Source organism: Salmo salar, chromosome ssa19 (genome assembly GCF_905237065.1).
Source record: "Salmo salar chromosome ssa19, Ssal_v3.1, whole genome shotgun sequence".
Taxonomy (NCBI): Eukaryota; Metazoa; Chordata; class Actinopteri; order Salmoniformes; family Salmonidae; genus Salmo; species Salmo salar.
Window position 1 is genome coordinate 29507139 of NC_059460.1, and position 15492 is coordinate 29522630.

The window sequence follows — 15492 nt, forward strand, 5'->3', positions numbered from 1 at the left end:
ACTCGGCGAGGGATCATTATCCAGAGTTCACCCGCCGCTTTCGGGCCGTATTTGACCACCCTCCGGAGGGCTGAGCGGTGGGTGAGCGACTATTCCATCTTAGGCAGGAGACGAGGAGCGCGCAGGACTTCGCGTTGGAGTTCCGGACCTTGGCCGCTGGGGCTGGGTGGAACGACAAGGCCCTGATAGACCACTACCGGTGTTGTCTCTGGGAGGACGTCCGCAGGGAGCTAGCGTGTCGGGACACCGCTCTCTCCCTCGACGAACTGATAGACATGTCTCTCCGGCCGGACAATCTGCTGGCTGCCCGTGGGCGTTCGGAAAGGGTCCTGTCTGTTCCACCTCCTAGCACTCCCGCCCCTATTCCTATGGAGTTAGGGGGGGACCGTGCCGAGGGGTACCGGAGGCGGAGGCTCCTCCTGCACCAGCTGTGGTCGGAGAGGACACACGGCCGACCGGTGCCAGTTTGGGAGTCGAGAGGGCAGGCAGAACACTTCTCGGTCACCCCAGGTGAGTCAGCACCAAACTCACCCAGAACCCCCTGTTGGTCACATGTTTGTATTTATTTGTTTTCGTGACTTTTCTCCCTCTTCCCAGCATAAGGCGCTAGTCGATTCAGGCGCAGCTGGGAACTTTATGGATCGCGGACTCGCCATCAAGCTGGGAATTCCTCTAGTGCCGATAGATTTCCCCCCCCCCCTCCCCGTGCACTCCTTAGATAGCCGGCCATTAGGGTCAGGGTTGGTCAGGGAGGCCACGGTTCCACTGGACATGGTAACGCAGGGGAATCATAAGGAACGGATTAGTCTCTTCCTTATCGATTCGCCTGCGTTTCCGGTGGGTTCCCTGGCTGGCTAGTCACAATCCCAGGATTTCGTGGAGACAGGGGGTTCTCCAGGGGTGGTCAGAGGAGTGTTCAGGGAGTTTCCATCGGTGCCACGTCGGTGGAGAGTCCAGACCAGGTTTCCACTGTGCGCATTCCCCCTGAATATGCCGATTTGGCTATCGCTTTCTGTAAGAAGAGGGCGACTAAATTACCACCTCATCGACAGGGGATTGTGCGATAAATCTCCAGGTAAACGCTGCGCTTCCCAAGAGTCACGTGGACCCATTGTCACAGGAGGAGACGTTGGCAATGGAGACATATGTCACGGAATCTCTGGGACAGGGGTACATTCGGCCCTCCATTTCACCTGTCTCCTCGAGTTTCTTTTTTGTGAAAAAAAAGGAGGGAGGGAGGTCTGCATCCGTGCATTGATTATAGAGGCCTAAATGCCATCACGGTGGGGTTTAGTTACCCGCTACCTCTCATCGCTACGGCAAATCATTTCATGGAGCAAGGTTTTACACAAAACTGGACCTCAGGAGCGCGTATAATCTGGTGCGTATTCGGGATGGAGACGATCGGAAAACCGCGTTTAGTACCACATTGGGTCATTATGAGTACCTCGTCATGATGTATGGGTTAAAGAATGCTCCAGCCGTCTTTCAATCCTTTGTAGACAAGATTCTCATTGACCTGCACGGGCAGGGCGTGGTTGTCTATATCGATGATATTCTGATATATTCCGCCACCCGCGCATGTCTCTCTGGTGCGCAAGGTGCTTGGTAGACTGCTGGAGCATGACCTATACGTCAAGGCTGAGAAGTGTGTGTTCCGCAAACGAGCTGTCTCCTTCCTGGGTTATTGCATTTCCACCTCGGGGGTGGTGATGGAGTGTGACCGCGTTAAGGCCGTGCGTAATTGGCCGACTCCAACCACGGTGAAGGAAGTGCAGCGGTTCTTAGGGTTTGCCAATTACTACCGGAGGTTTATCCAGAGTTTTGGCCAGGTAGCGGCCCACAGTACCTCACTGCTGAAGGGGGGGCCAGTGCGTTTGCGGTGGTCGACAGAGGCTGACAGAGCCTTCAATACGTTGAAGGTGCTTTTCACCGATGCACCCGTGTTGGCGCACCCGGACCCCTCTCTAGCATTCATAGTGGAGGTGGACGCGTCCGAGGCTGGGATGGGTGCCGTGCTATCACAGCGCTCGGGTACACCACTGAAACTCTGCCCCTGCGCTTTCTTTTCGAAGAAGCTCGGTCCGGCGGAGCGTAACTATGATGTGTGGGACCGGGAGTTGTTAGCGGTGGTAAAGGCCCTGAAGGTGTGGAGACACTGGCTTGAGGGGGCTAGGCACCCTTTTCTCATCTGGACCAACCACCAGAATCTGGAGTATATCCGGGCAGCTAGGAGACTGAATCCGCGTCAGGCAAAGTAGGCCATGTTCTTCACCTGATTCAGGTTCACCATTTCTTATAGACCAGGCTCCCTGAACACGAAGGCCGACGCGCTGTCCCGTCTCTATGACACGGAGGACCGGCCCATCGATCTTACTCCCATCATTCCAGCCTCTAGGCTGGTGGCACCGGTGGTAAGGGAGGTGGACTCGGACATCGAGCCGGCATTACGGGTGGAACCTGCGCCTCCACAGTGTCCCACGGGTCGCAAGTACGTGCCACTTGGTGTTCGTGATCAATTGATTTGGTGGGCTCACACTACGGGGTGCCGGAGGACATCGTCTCTGATCGAGGTCCCCAGTTCACGTCCAGGGTATGGAGGGCGTTTATGGAGCGTCTGGGGGTCTCGGTCAGCTTGACCTCCGGTTATCACCCCGAGAGTAATGGGCAGGCGAAGAGAGTGAACCAGGAGGTGGGTAGGTTTCTGCGGTCGTACTGCCAGGACCAGCCAGGGGAGTGGTCTAGGTACATTCCATGGGCGGAGTTGGCCCAGAACTCACTCCGTCACTCCGTCACTCCTCTACAAACCTATCACCATTTCAGTGTGTCTTGGGCTACCAGCCGGTCCTGGCACGATGGCACCAGAGTCAGACCGAGGCCCCTGCGGTGGAGGAGTGGGTGCAGCGCTCCAAGGAGACCTGGAGAGCCGTCCAGGAATCCCTCAAGCAAGGCGGTGGACGGCAGAAGAGTGCTGACCGCCACCGCAGTGAGTCCCCCGTGTTCGTACCGGGGGACAGGGTCTGGCTCTCCACCCGAAACCTACCCCTCCGTTTGCCCTGCCGAAAGCTGGGGCCACAGCGCGTGGGGCCCTTCAAAGTCCTGAGGAGGATAAACGAGGTGTGTTATAGATTACAACTCCCTTCCTATTACCCCCTCGTTTCATGTGTCTCTCCTCAGGCCGGTGGTAGCTGGTCCCCTGCAAGAAGGTGAGGTGCCAGAGGTCCCTCCGCCCCCTCTGGACATCGGGGGTCCCCGGCGTACACTATACGGGCCATTCTGGACTCGAGACGCTGGCCGAGGGGCCTGCAGTACCTCGTGGACTGGGAGGGGTATGGCCCGGAGGAGAGGTGCTGGGTACCGGTGGGGGACATCTTGGACCCGTCACTGTTGAGGGATTTCCATCGCCTCCACCCGGATCGCCCTGCTCCTCACCCTCCGGGTCGCCCTCGAGGCCGGTGTCGGCGCATGTTGCGGGAGCCACACGTCGGGGGGGTACGGTCACGACTCCTACCGAAGGTAGCTCCCCTTCCTTCTCGGGTGGTGCTCGGCGGTTGTCGTCACCGGCCTATTAGCTGCCACAGATTCCCTTTTTTCCCCCTTTCTGTTTATTGGTTTCACCTGTTTTGTGTTAGGCTGATTAGTCGGGTTATTTTAGCCAGTAGGCCCACCTGCTCTGTGTGCGGGATTGTTTGTGTGTTGCTACTGTGCACACTTGTGTCTGACGTGTTTCGGTCATGGGTTTTCTCCGGACTGTTTCAGTCCCCAGTGTTTGGGGCATTTGTTTTGTGTGCGCCCTGTATTTTCGTGGGGTGGCTTATGTTCGCCGTGTGTGCAAATAAAGCACTATCGTGTACTCTCTGCTTCCTGCTTCCTTCGCACCCACTACACCCAGAGCCTTACAAAATGAGGATGAAAAGTGGTGAAATTGCCCTTTAAGAAATGCAAGCAGCCATGACTGTGGTTTGATTGAAGTGGGTGTCGTGTGTGTTCGCAGGTAGGAAGAGTTAGTCAAATGATTTCGCCAATTAGCTTCAACCGGCTGGTGTGCAACCGTGGCAAAGTTGGTTTGACTTGTCTTACAGAAAAAATATTTAAAGCATATGCATAACCATGGTAGCGATTGAAAGGGAACAGTTTGTAAATTATGGGGAAATTATTAGACCAAAAGGTTAAGATAACTAGATAGAATCCAAACATTACCCTATTGATTGTATGTGGATTCTACATATACTTTTTGTGAACGAAATCTTAAAATACTCTGGATACATTCAGTAACATGATAAGAATATTCCTGGAAGATATGTTGTAGGTGCAACATAAGACAAACATATGTAGTGGGTTTGAGTGAAAGGACTAACTAGTGTAGCCACTCTAAAGTGTTTCCTAAGTCATTTCAATGCACTTATGACTGAAAGAAGACTCTACAACTGTAAGGTGCTTTCTATTAGCTCTAATCAATGTGCCATTGAGGAATTAAAACAAGCAAACTTGTAATTGTTTTGTTTGGAACACAACCTTGCATCCCTGCCGTCATATAATTACTGTTGTGTCCATTATAAATCGCAATCTGGGTCAGGTGGGCACAATTTTGTTGTTACATCGCCAACATGACTAGCGAAGTTAGAAAATACGATATGACAGTGTTAGGCTTTCACAAGGCAATTCAGGGAAACAAATCGTAATTTTGGTGCACAAAAAAAAAAAGAGTCATGAGAAGTGGCGACCCGTCATTCAGGGCAGAGCGTGTCACATATCAGTTTGCAAGCAATGTAAAAAAATATATAATTCAGTTAATAAAGCTACATACACACGGTCTCTTTTTTGTTTTCTTGAGTAAGGCAGCTCCAAAATGCAGGTGTTTCAGCCTAGCTCAGTGCTTTCTGTGGTGGTGGGGCGAGCCAGCAGAAAATAGGAGCATTGCGCCGTGATTGACTCAGTGTTCTGTCACTAATGGGGACAGTACGTCGTCAGCAAGTTTAAGTCCTTAGCAAGGGTAGACATCCAAAATGTCAGTCCTTTGGGTCCTGCTATAGATTTATATTACAATTGCCCTTCCAAGAAGGCTCAAGGTCATTGGCCACAGATAAAATGAAGGTCAAATCACGTTAATTGGACTGATCATGTCAGCATCTTACTTCCAAAGTCTTAGCTAGCAGTCATCATCATGAATAAAGTTGACAATCTACTGGCAAATCCTTTTTAATCTTTGTCATATGAAGAGAAATAATGAAGAGAAATTGTAGATAAAATGAATTGGTGCTCATTGGCCATGAAGATTACACAAGTTGGAAATCGCAAATTGAACAATGAGTTGTTTTGAAGGAATCAATGGCTAACTGCAAGCATTGCAAAGCAACCACTAACCTGCTATTCAATGGAGTGGCTGTGTGTGTGTGTGTGTGTGTGTCGTCGTCGCCCCCCCCAAGTTCCCACCATGAATCCAGAGAATGCCAGACCTTGATGACAAATTTTGCCCAAAAAGGAACGCTGCGCCACTTTCACAAGGTAAGTCCAAAAATGTCTTGCATGCTGCTGCATAAATAAATGTAATAAACAAGGGAGATACAGTTGAAGTCGGAAGTTTACATACACTTAGGTTGGACTCATTAAAACTCGTTTTTCAACCACTCCACAAATTTCTTGTTAACAAACCATAGTTTCGGTTAGGACATCTACTTTGTGCATGACAAGTAATATTTCCAACAATTGTTTACAGACAGATTATTTCACTTATAATTCACTGTATGACAATTCCAGTGGGTCAGAAGTTTACATACACTAAGTTGACTGTGCCTTCAAACAGCATGGAAAATTCCAGAAAATTATGTCATGGCTTTAGAAGCTTCTGATTAGCTAATTGACATAATTTGAGTCAATTGGAGGTGTACCTGTGGATGTATTTCAAGGCCTACCTTCAAACTCAGTGCCTCTTTGCTTGACATCATGGGAAAATAAAAGAAATCAGCCAAGACCTCAGAAAAAAAACTGGACACCTCCACAAGTCTGGTTCATCCTTGGGAGCAATTTCCAAACGCCTGAAGGTACCATGTTTATCTGTACAAACAATAGTATGCAAGTATAAACACCATGGGACTACACAGCCGTCATACCGCTCAGGAAGGAGACGCGTTTTGTCTCCTAGAGATGAAAGTACTTTGGATTCGAAAAGTGCAAATCAATCCCAGAACAACAGCAAAGGACCTTGTGAAGATGCTGGAGGAAACGGGTACAAAAGTATCTATATCCACAGTAAAACGAGTCCTATATCGACATAAGTTGAAAGGCCACTCAGCAAGGAAGAAGCCACTGCTCCAAAACCACCATATAAAAGCCTGACTACGGTTTGCAACTGCACATGGGGACAAAGATTGTACTTTCTCGAGAAATGTCCTCTGGTCTGATGAAACAAAAATAGAACTGTTTGGCCATAATGACCATCGTTATGTTTGGAGGAAAAAGGGGGAAGCTTGCAAGCCGAAGAACAAAATCCCAACCGTGAAGAATGGGGGTGGCAGCATCCTGTTGTGGGGGTGCTTTGCTGCAGGAGGGACTGGTACACTTCACAGGTGTATAAAGACTGATTGACAATCAATTTAGGTTATCTTTTCTTCTAAGTTACATTTTTCCCCATTCGTGGCCCGTTCGTGGCCCGGTGTGTGCTTGTTTGGCTACTTTTTTTGTACAACTTTGACAGTGCTACTGATAGTAGTGTTGGCGCTTGGCTTGCATGTGCAAATTCAGCACACACAACATACTATAATAGAATTGTGTTATTTGACGTGTTAAATTAAAAGCTGATTTAACACGTTAAATAGTGTTGTGTGACGTGTATCTTTTTTGACACGCAAATACCCAAACGGCGTTCAATGTGCCTCACCCTAATAATTTGGTATATTTTCACCTCTTAATTTTGCCTCCTGTTCTAACTTGGTGATGCACATGTAGCCTATAACCTGTTTTAGAGAAATGTAATCATCAAATATTGTAAGAGCTCTCATTGTCTGTTTATATGCCCCCTTTATTTATCCTACGGTTCTGACTTGTACAGGGAGCACACTGTAAGAACACACAACACTAAACAATACATTCATTTCACTATAATGGTGACAAACGGTGCCCACAAACTGTTAGGGCCTACATAAAGCTGTCCCAACAGCAGAGTCCCATCAGCAGTCCCAACACCTTACCACTGCTACACCTGGCTATCAGCGGAGCCTCGTCTGGCAGCCAAACAGTTCATTCAGCCTCATTTACTGCCTTAAAAAAAAAACATCGCTGACATGGCTGACTTGCTTCAACAAATGTGGTTTCTACTAACAATTGAGATGTACAAACTATGGCATAAGGGGATGATGATAAGAGGCAATCCGTTATTTAGATTAAGACATTAATGAGCGAGCTAAGATGGACGTAGTCATTATAACTATTTATTCAGCACTTTGAAACGTACAGCGACAGAATATCGAACATGGGCCGTTCTTACAGTATTCTCCCTGTATACCAAGTCAGAACCATAGGATAAATAAAGGGGGCATATAGGCAGACAGTGAAAGTGCTTAAAATATTCAATTATGATATTTCTATAAAACAGGCTATAGGCTACATGTACACCTCCAAGTCAGAACAGTAGGCTAAGTCAGAGCGGATGTCTGAGAATTCCCAGTTTCCAGTTGTTTTGAACACTGCAGAAGTCATACTGGATTGACAGCATGGCCAATGTATTCAACCTTTTCTGGCCCATGGTGTTGCGTGTGAATATTTATCCTTTAAGCTTGGAAGAGAGACCCATTCAGACAGATGTTTTAAATCCTAAAACCCAGGCATGGACCACACACCCTCTCCACCGGATAGCAAGCAGGGGAAGCAAAAAAGTGATTGCTTTGCAACGCCTGCAGTTAGCCACTGATTCTTTCCAAACCACTCATTGTTGAATTTGCAATTTCCGACTTGTTGTGATTTTACATAATCTTATCTGTGGCCAATGACCTTGAGCCTTCTTGGATGGGCACTTCAAATGTAAATCTTTGGCAATTTTTTTATTGTTTGCAAACTGTGACTCAAATTAATGACAAAATAACATGCAAAACAGGCAACAGCTCTGCCCCAGGTGCCCGGAAGATGCGTCACCACTGCAAGCATAGGCACATTTTCTTCAGAATAACCCAGGGTATGGCGCAATACAATTTTATGATATCGAAATGTGAAGTGCACATTTGGACTTACTAGTGCTTGGCTTGCTGGTATGACAAAGCAGTATTTATTATAATCCTCAACATCTCGTCTTTCAAAATACACCGAGTCCTCTTAATATACAGCATTTCCTTCACTGAATCAACAAAAATGTGCTAAAGCTGCCCATTTAGTGGGAGGGATGAGTGCAACTTCTTGTCGCACGCAGTGTTCAAGTTCAGAACGACTGTCAGTCAAAACCCATACAGCGCTGTGAAGTGCAGAGCCTGAGGTCATATACAGCATGTTACTGTACAGCCACTGGGTTCCAATTCAGGCATTTATCAGTGCCCAAATCTGCCATTTTCAACCTGTATGGAAAGAGTGTAAAGGGTTACATCATCGAAATTTGGAGCTATTGACCTTTTAAAATATTGTCCCATGTACATTGTGCAATTTACTGATGGTCTCTTAATATCCTTATTGTGCCAGTTAATGGTATTTTTTTTACCCCCTTATTTCTCCCCAATTTCGTGGTATCCAAATTGGTAGTCTTGTCTCATCGCTGAAACTCCCGTACGGACTCGGGAGAGGCGAAGTTCGAGAGCCATGCGTCCTCCGAAACACAACCCAACCAAGCCGCACTGCTTCTTGACACAATGCACATCCAACCCAGAAGCCAGCCGCACCAATGTGTCAGAGGAAACACCGTACACCTGGCGACCTGGTCAGCGTGCATTGCGCCAGGCCCGCCACAGGAGTCGCTAGTGCGCAATGAGACAAGGATATCCCTGCCAGCCAAACCCTCCCTAACACGGCCGACGCTGGGCCAATTGTGCGTCGCCCCATGGGCCTCCCGGTCGCGGCCGGCTGCGACAGAGCCTGGGCTCGAACCCAGAGTCTCTGGTGGCACAGCTAGCACTGCGATGCAGTACCTTAGACCACTGCGCCACCCGGGAGGCCTCGGGCCAGTTAATGTTACACCAAATTCACCATGGGCATTATTATCGCCGCGCATGTAGGTGCGCTGCGAATTGGCGATTACTTGGGCGCTGCCAGTTGTGGGCATGTGGGCAGGATTAAAATAAATCCAACCCACAGAAAACTGTAGGCACCTTCATTCCGTGACACAATTTTTTCCTATCATCTCGCAAATCTCCGTTTTGGACGAGACTGACTTTATGACCAAAATGATCCCGTTTACACTTTGTAGTCAATTTTGGCACTAGAATAAATGTTTGACTCATATCGATGCCACATAGGTCTAACGAGAAATTACTTTAGGGGCAGTCGCTCTAGAATTTAAAAAAATTAAGTATCAACTGCAAAGCGAATCAAAGGAGTCTGAAATTCCTTTCAAAAACGAGTCTGCTCTCAACTCCGTGGAGGAGTTGAGGTACTTGGCTAACAGGGGCTTATTCATTAGGCCTATTCTGTTGCAAAGCATTTCTTAAACGGAAACAATGCCCCCGTGCACAAAGCGAGGTCCAAACAGGAATGGTTTGTCGAGATCAGTGTGGAAGAACTTGACCAACCTGCACAAAACCCTGACCTCAACCCCATCGAACACCTTTGTGATGAATTGGAACGCCGACTGCGAGCCAGGCCTAATCACCCAACATCAGTGCCCGACTTCACTAATGCTCTTGTGGCTGAATGGAAGCAAGTCCCTGCAGCAATGTTCCAACATCTAGTGGAAAGCCTTCCCAGATGAGTGGAGGCTGTTATAATCAGCAAAAGGACCAACTCCATTTTAATTCCCATGATTTTGGAATGAGATGTTCAATAAGCAGGTGTCCACATACTTTTGATCATGTAGTGTACATAAATAAAATCAAAGAAGATCCTATAAAAGACACCAGGAGTATGTTAAGAAACAAAAAGAAAGATATCTCAAGAGAAAAGAAAGTGGTGAACTGAAACCCACCTCACAACTTTCCCAGCTAGAAAAAAGGGAAAAAAGGAGGCAATGGAAAATAAACCAAAGAAACAGAACATCACCTATCCAGAAAAGAGTGGTTATGGTGTCATACCTGTCAAGGAACACACTGCCACACTCACCTTAAGTCTTACAACTACACAATGATGACCTACCCGCACCTCAAATGACTCCACTTCTATGTGATTATTGAATTATTACAGTCTGTGGGCCAAAACAGAGGCAGACAAAGCACAACCTTCTACGTTAACCTGCACAGCACCACAGCCATCTCCTAGCGCAATACAGCCCATTTCTGACATATCCGAAGGCCTGATTGGAAAGTGTTGTGAAATATGATTTATATATGACCCTTACCCTGGTATTATACAAGATGTTGATGCAGAGAGCTGCGCTCTAGTCAAGACGATGAGTCGTGTGGGAGCCAACCGATTATTTTGGCCAATGAGAGAGGACATTGTATGGTACCAACCAGAAAATGTGTTTGGGCTTGTCCCTGAGCCTCATCCAGTGACAAAACGGCATATGATCCTTGATGGCGCAGTCGGAGGAAATGTGCTCTCTCGTTGAGCAAAAGAGGGTATTAAGGGCAAAACCTAATATTGAGTGAGCACACACCTATCTCACGAGTCTGAATTAATAGACTGCAACCAGTGAACAATAATTTGTTTAATGTCAACCAGTGTTTCCAACTATGTATTTCTGCCTAATGCATTGAATCCCAAAATTGTGAGGTTTGAATGGTGTGTTCTATATCTTCAATGAAATTAAACATATGTGACATAAAAATATTTAATGCTATTTTCATCAGTTGTTTATATGTCATTTCCACCATGCTGTCATTACCACAACACTAAGTCATTACCATCACAGTACATATTTTTGAGGAAAAGGTGTATTAAATTACAATTGATATAGATGATTTTTCCCATATGTGAACATGTTCTTAAGATAAGTCCTAAAATAATGTAAAATATGACAATGTTGATGTGGTAAATACATGTTTTTGAGTATCACCAAGGCATATATGGATATCTAGACATGATGAATTCATATAATTAAGAAAACTTCCCAAAAAATAAATAATGTGAAATGTTATATAAAATACATTGGGCACAATTTCTGTAATTGCCTTTTCAACTAAAATAGCAATATTTATGACGTGGTGGTACTGACATTTCCCCTCGGGTATTTGGGGAAACCGATCAAAATCTTTATATTGTTAAATAGTAAGGTCTCAGACGCTATTCAATCTTGTTTCCAGACAGAGTGAAGAAAATATTCTGATAGATAAAAAGCAGTTTCAAGAGGTTCCATTTTCCCCAAAAAAAGTACAAATAAAAGTGCCCGTATTTGCAAAATCAACCATAAATGCCGAAAATAAGGTCCGTGGTAAAGAAGGTTTCTAGATGATCATCAGGGAACATCACTTTGTGAATTTTTTAGAATTGATGTAACAAAAACACAAAGGGCTCATAATTCACAAAGGTCATGGTAACTCACTGCTATCATCTAATAGAACAAAATGTATAACCTCAGGCCTTATTTTCGGCGTGTATTCCAAAACCCTATTCTTTCCCCCATTTTTCACATGGGGTGGCTAAAGAAACAGAGCTAACTTATTTCCGGGTTTTAGGACTACACGCTGGCGTTATACGAATAACTAGCAAAATACTGTTGTCTTTGTTTACATTTTTCAGCAACGCACTGTCTTCATCACATGCATACTAGGTTACAAATGCAAATAAATAATTTTGTTAGAATAATATCCTAGAAAAGCCAATGCACGAAGATAAATTGATTTGATTGCAAAACAGATGAGACGATAGGCTACGCTTACCTTCTCTACTTCTGCCATGATGATTGGAAGCGATAGCAGAACAGCGTTCTGTTTTCAACTAACCATTAGTGGCTTTAAATATTTAGCTAGCTAATGGTACGCAAAAGAAAACTAAACGAATTCACTGAATTCTCCAGATACCAAAACGGTTTCTTGTTGACAAACGCACTATGCAAGTCATATAAAATCACATGACAGAAACCGGAAACGTGTGGTATTATGGTTTTCTTGTCAAATGGACTGCACCAAAGGGGATCTATTATTTTGCCAAGATGGTCGACTGAGCGCTCTACTAATGGAAATACATTGCGGGAGGAGGCACGATCAGGTGGGAACATTCTAGCCAATTATATTTTTGTAGAAGACATATCACTCTCATTATAACTTAAGTATTATGAAACTTATAAAATAAGCCTCGCCTATAAAAATAGCAATTCACCTTAATCTTGACCAAATTCGACACTCGGTCATTGTCCCAATGACTGTATATATGATGCATTGCCCCCTTAAGCATATTTTTTGTTTTTTTATTTCACCTTTATTTAACCAGGTAAACTAGTTGAGAACAAGTTCTCATTTACAACTGCGACCTGGCCAAGATAAAGCGACACAAACAACAACACAGCGTTACACATGGAATAAACAAGCGTACACTCAATAACACAATAGAAAAAAAGAAAGTCTAAATACAGTTTGTGCAAATGACGTGAGGAGGTAAGGCAATAAATAGGCCATAGTAGCAAAGTATTTACAATTTAGCAGATTAACACTGGAGTGATAGATGAGCAGATGATGATGTGCAAGTAGTGAAACTGGTGTGCAAAAGAGGAGAAAAGTAAATAAAAACAATATGGGGATGAGGTAGGTAGATTGGGTGGGCTATTTACAGATGGACTATGTACAGCTGCAGCGATTGGTTAGCTGCTCAGATAGCTGATGTTTAAAGTTAGCGAGGGAAGTGTAAATCTGCAATATGTAACCTTTTGGGCAACCTGACTAAATTCACATAGAAATTTTGTGTTATAGATCTGTCATTCTCATTGAACGCAAGTCTAAAAAGCAGTAGATCTGTTCTATGTGCATTATTTCTATGTTTCCCGTTCTTAAGTTTCGTTTTGCTGGCTTTTACTTTCGGTTTTATGCCAGCTTCAAACAGCAGAAAATACAATACAATATGAAAGTATATTTCACAGCATTTAGATGGTACAATGATTCTCTACACTATACTTGCTTGTTTTTTGACATAAATTGAAATTAGGCAAACTATTAGCATTTTAGCAACCAGGAAATGGAGGAGCGATTTCTGCATAGTGCGTCTTTAAACAGACCAAGTCTGCTTAATCTGCACAGACAGATTTTCGGGCGGAGTCAACTCTTTCACTTTGGCCTCTACCTCTTTGACTGCACCCAAAGATTATCTACAGTGTATAATTCACCACTGCAGAATCCATTCCTGCTGCTGCTATAATAATAAATATGTAGCAACCCTGGTTTATAAGTGGACATTCTTTTATTCATGACCTATTGAGGTCATTGCAGTAAAATTGTTATTATTAATCATTAATTATTATTCTACTAAACATAGCATGCATAGCCCCAACTGGGATTTCAACCCAGGTCCAACAACTGTCAAGCCAACACCTTAACCCTTACACCAAGATGTCTGAACCTCTTGATAATATCGCTAGTGACATCACTATATTACCCCCTTCCTTCAGGAGAGAGTATCCCGACACCTCTCTCCAGTCGTGGCCAAAAGTTTTGAGAATGACACAAATATTAATTTTCACAAATCTGCTGCCTCAGTGTCTTTAGATATTTTTGTCAGATGTTACTATGGAATACTGAAGTATAATTACAAGCATTTCGTAAGTGTCAAAGGCTTTTATTGATAATTACATGAAGTTGATGCAGAGTCAATATTTGCAGTGTTGACCCTTCTATTTCAAGACCTCTTCAATCCGCCCTGGCATGCTGTCAATTAACTTCTCGGCCACATCCTGACTGATGGCAGCCCATTCTTGCATAATCAATGCTTGGAGTTTGTCAGAATATGTGGGTTTTTGTTTGTCCACCCGCCTCTTGAGGATTGACCACAAGTTCTCAATAGGATTAAGGTCTGGGGAGTTTCCTGGCCATGGACCTAAAATATCGATGTTTTGTTCCCCGAGCCACTTAGTTGTCACTTTTGCCTTATGGCAAGGTGCTCCATCATGCTGGAAAAGGCATTGTTTGTCACCAAACTTTTCCTGGATGGTTGGGAGAAGTTGCTCTCGGAGGATGTGTTGGTACCATTCTTTATTCATGGCTGTGTTCTTAGGCAAAATTGTGAGTGAGCCCACTCTCTTGGCTGAGAAGCAACCCCACACATGAATGGTCTCAGGATGCTTTACTGTTGGCATGACACAGGACTGATGGTAGCGCTCACTTTGTCTTCTCCGGACAAGCTTTTTTCCCCGGAGGCCCCAAACAATCAGAAAGGGGATACATCAGAGAAAATGACTTTACCCCAGTCCTCAGCAGTCCAATCCCTGTACCTTTTGCAGAATATCAGTCTGTCCCTGATGTTTTTCCTGGAGAGAAGTGGCTTCTTTGCTGCCATTCTTGACACCAGGCCATCCTCCAAAAGTCTTCACCTCACTGTGCGTGCAGATGCACTCACACCTGCCTGCTGCCATTCCTGAGCAAGCTCTGTACTGGTGGTGCCCCGATCCCGCAGCTGAATCATCTTTAGGAGACGGTCCTGGCGCTTGCTGGACTTTCTTGGGTGCCCTGAAGCCTTCTTCACAAGAATTGAACCACTCTCCTTGAAGTTCTTGATGATCTGATAAATGGTTGATTTAGGTGCAATCTTACTGGCAGCAATATCCTTGCCTGTGAAGGGCTTTTTCTGCAAAGCAATGATGCCGGCACTTGTTTCCTAGCAGGTAACCATGGTTGACAGAGGAAGAACAATGATTCCAAGCACCACCCTCCTTTTGAAGCTTCCAGTCTGTTATTCGAACTCAATCAGCATGACAGAGTGATCTCCAGCCTTGTTCTCGTTAACACTCACACCTGTGTTAACGAGAGAATCACTGACATGATGTCAGCTGGTCCTTTTGTGGCAGGGCTGAAATGCAGTGGAAATGTTTTTTTGGGATTCAGTTCATTTGCATGGCAAAGAGGGACTTTGCAATTAATTGCAATTCATCTGATCACTCTTCATAACATTCTGGGGTATATGCAAATTGCCATCATACACACTAAGGCAGCAGACTTTGTGAAAATTAATATTTGTGTCATTCTAAAAACTTTTGGCGACAAGTGTATACCAAGTCCCTCACGCCATCCCACTTCTGACACCAATGCAGCTACTAAATATAGACACATGTTTTGAAAGACATTATCATTCTCCCAACAGTCTTTTGTCATTGCACTAACACTCCGGTGATCTGTTCTTGTCAATGTGATATCAAGACAGGAATAACAAAAAATGTAACTAGGCAAGTCAATTAAGAACAAATTCTTATTATCAATGACAGCCTAGGAACAGTGGGTTAAC

At 45.0% G+C, this 15492-nt stretch overlaps 2 protein-coding genes across 5 annotated transcripts in view; one reads left to right on the forward strand and one right to left on the reverse strand.

Moving 5' to 3' along the window:
• Nucleotides 1-12204, reverse strand: part of LOC100195256 (vacuolar protein sorting 41 homolog (S. cerevisiae)) — a 30270-nt gene extending 18066 nt beyond the window's left edge. Inside the window, exon 1 of one of the 2 annotated variants that reach the window (XM_014157693.2) lies at nucleotides 11949-12204. In XM_014157693.2, the coding sequence (XP_014013168.1) occupies nucleotides 11949-11966 (18 nt within the window). In that variant the 5' untranslated portion in view covers nucleotides 11967-12204. The remainder of the gene's footprint in view (nucleotides 1-11948) is intronic. The other variant, NM_001140285.1, reaches the window with a different exon arrangement.
• The window catches only part of LOC106578684 (POU domain, class 6, transcription factor 2), a 146668-nt gene continuing 143171 nt past the window's right edge, over nucleotides 11996-15492 (forward strand). For all 3 annotated transcript variants that reach the window (XM_014157779.2, XM_014157782.2, XM_014157781.2), the window contains exon 1: nucleotides 11996-12276. The gene's annotated coding sequence lies outside the window, so the exon portion shown is untranslated. The remainder of the gene's footprint in view (nucleotides 12277-15492) is intronic.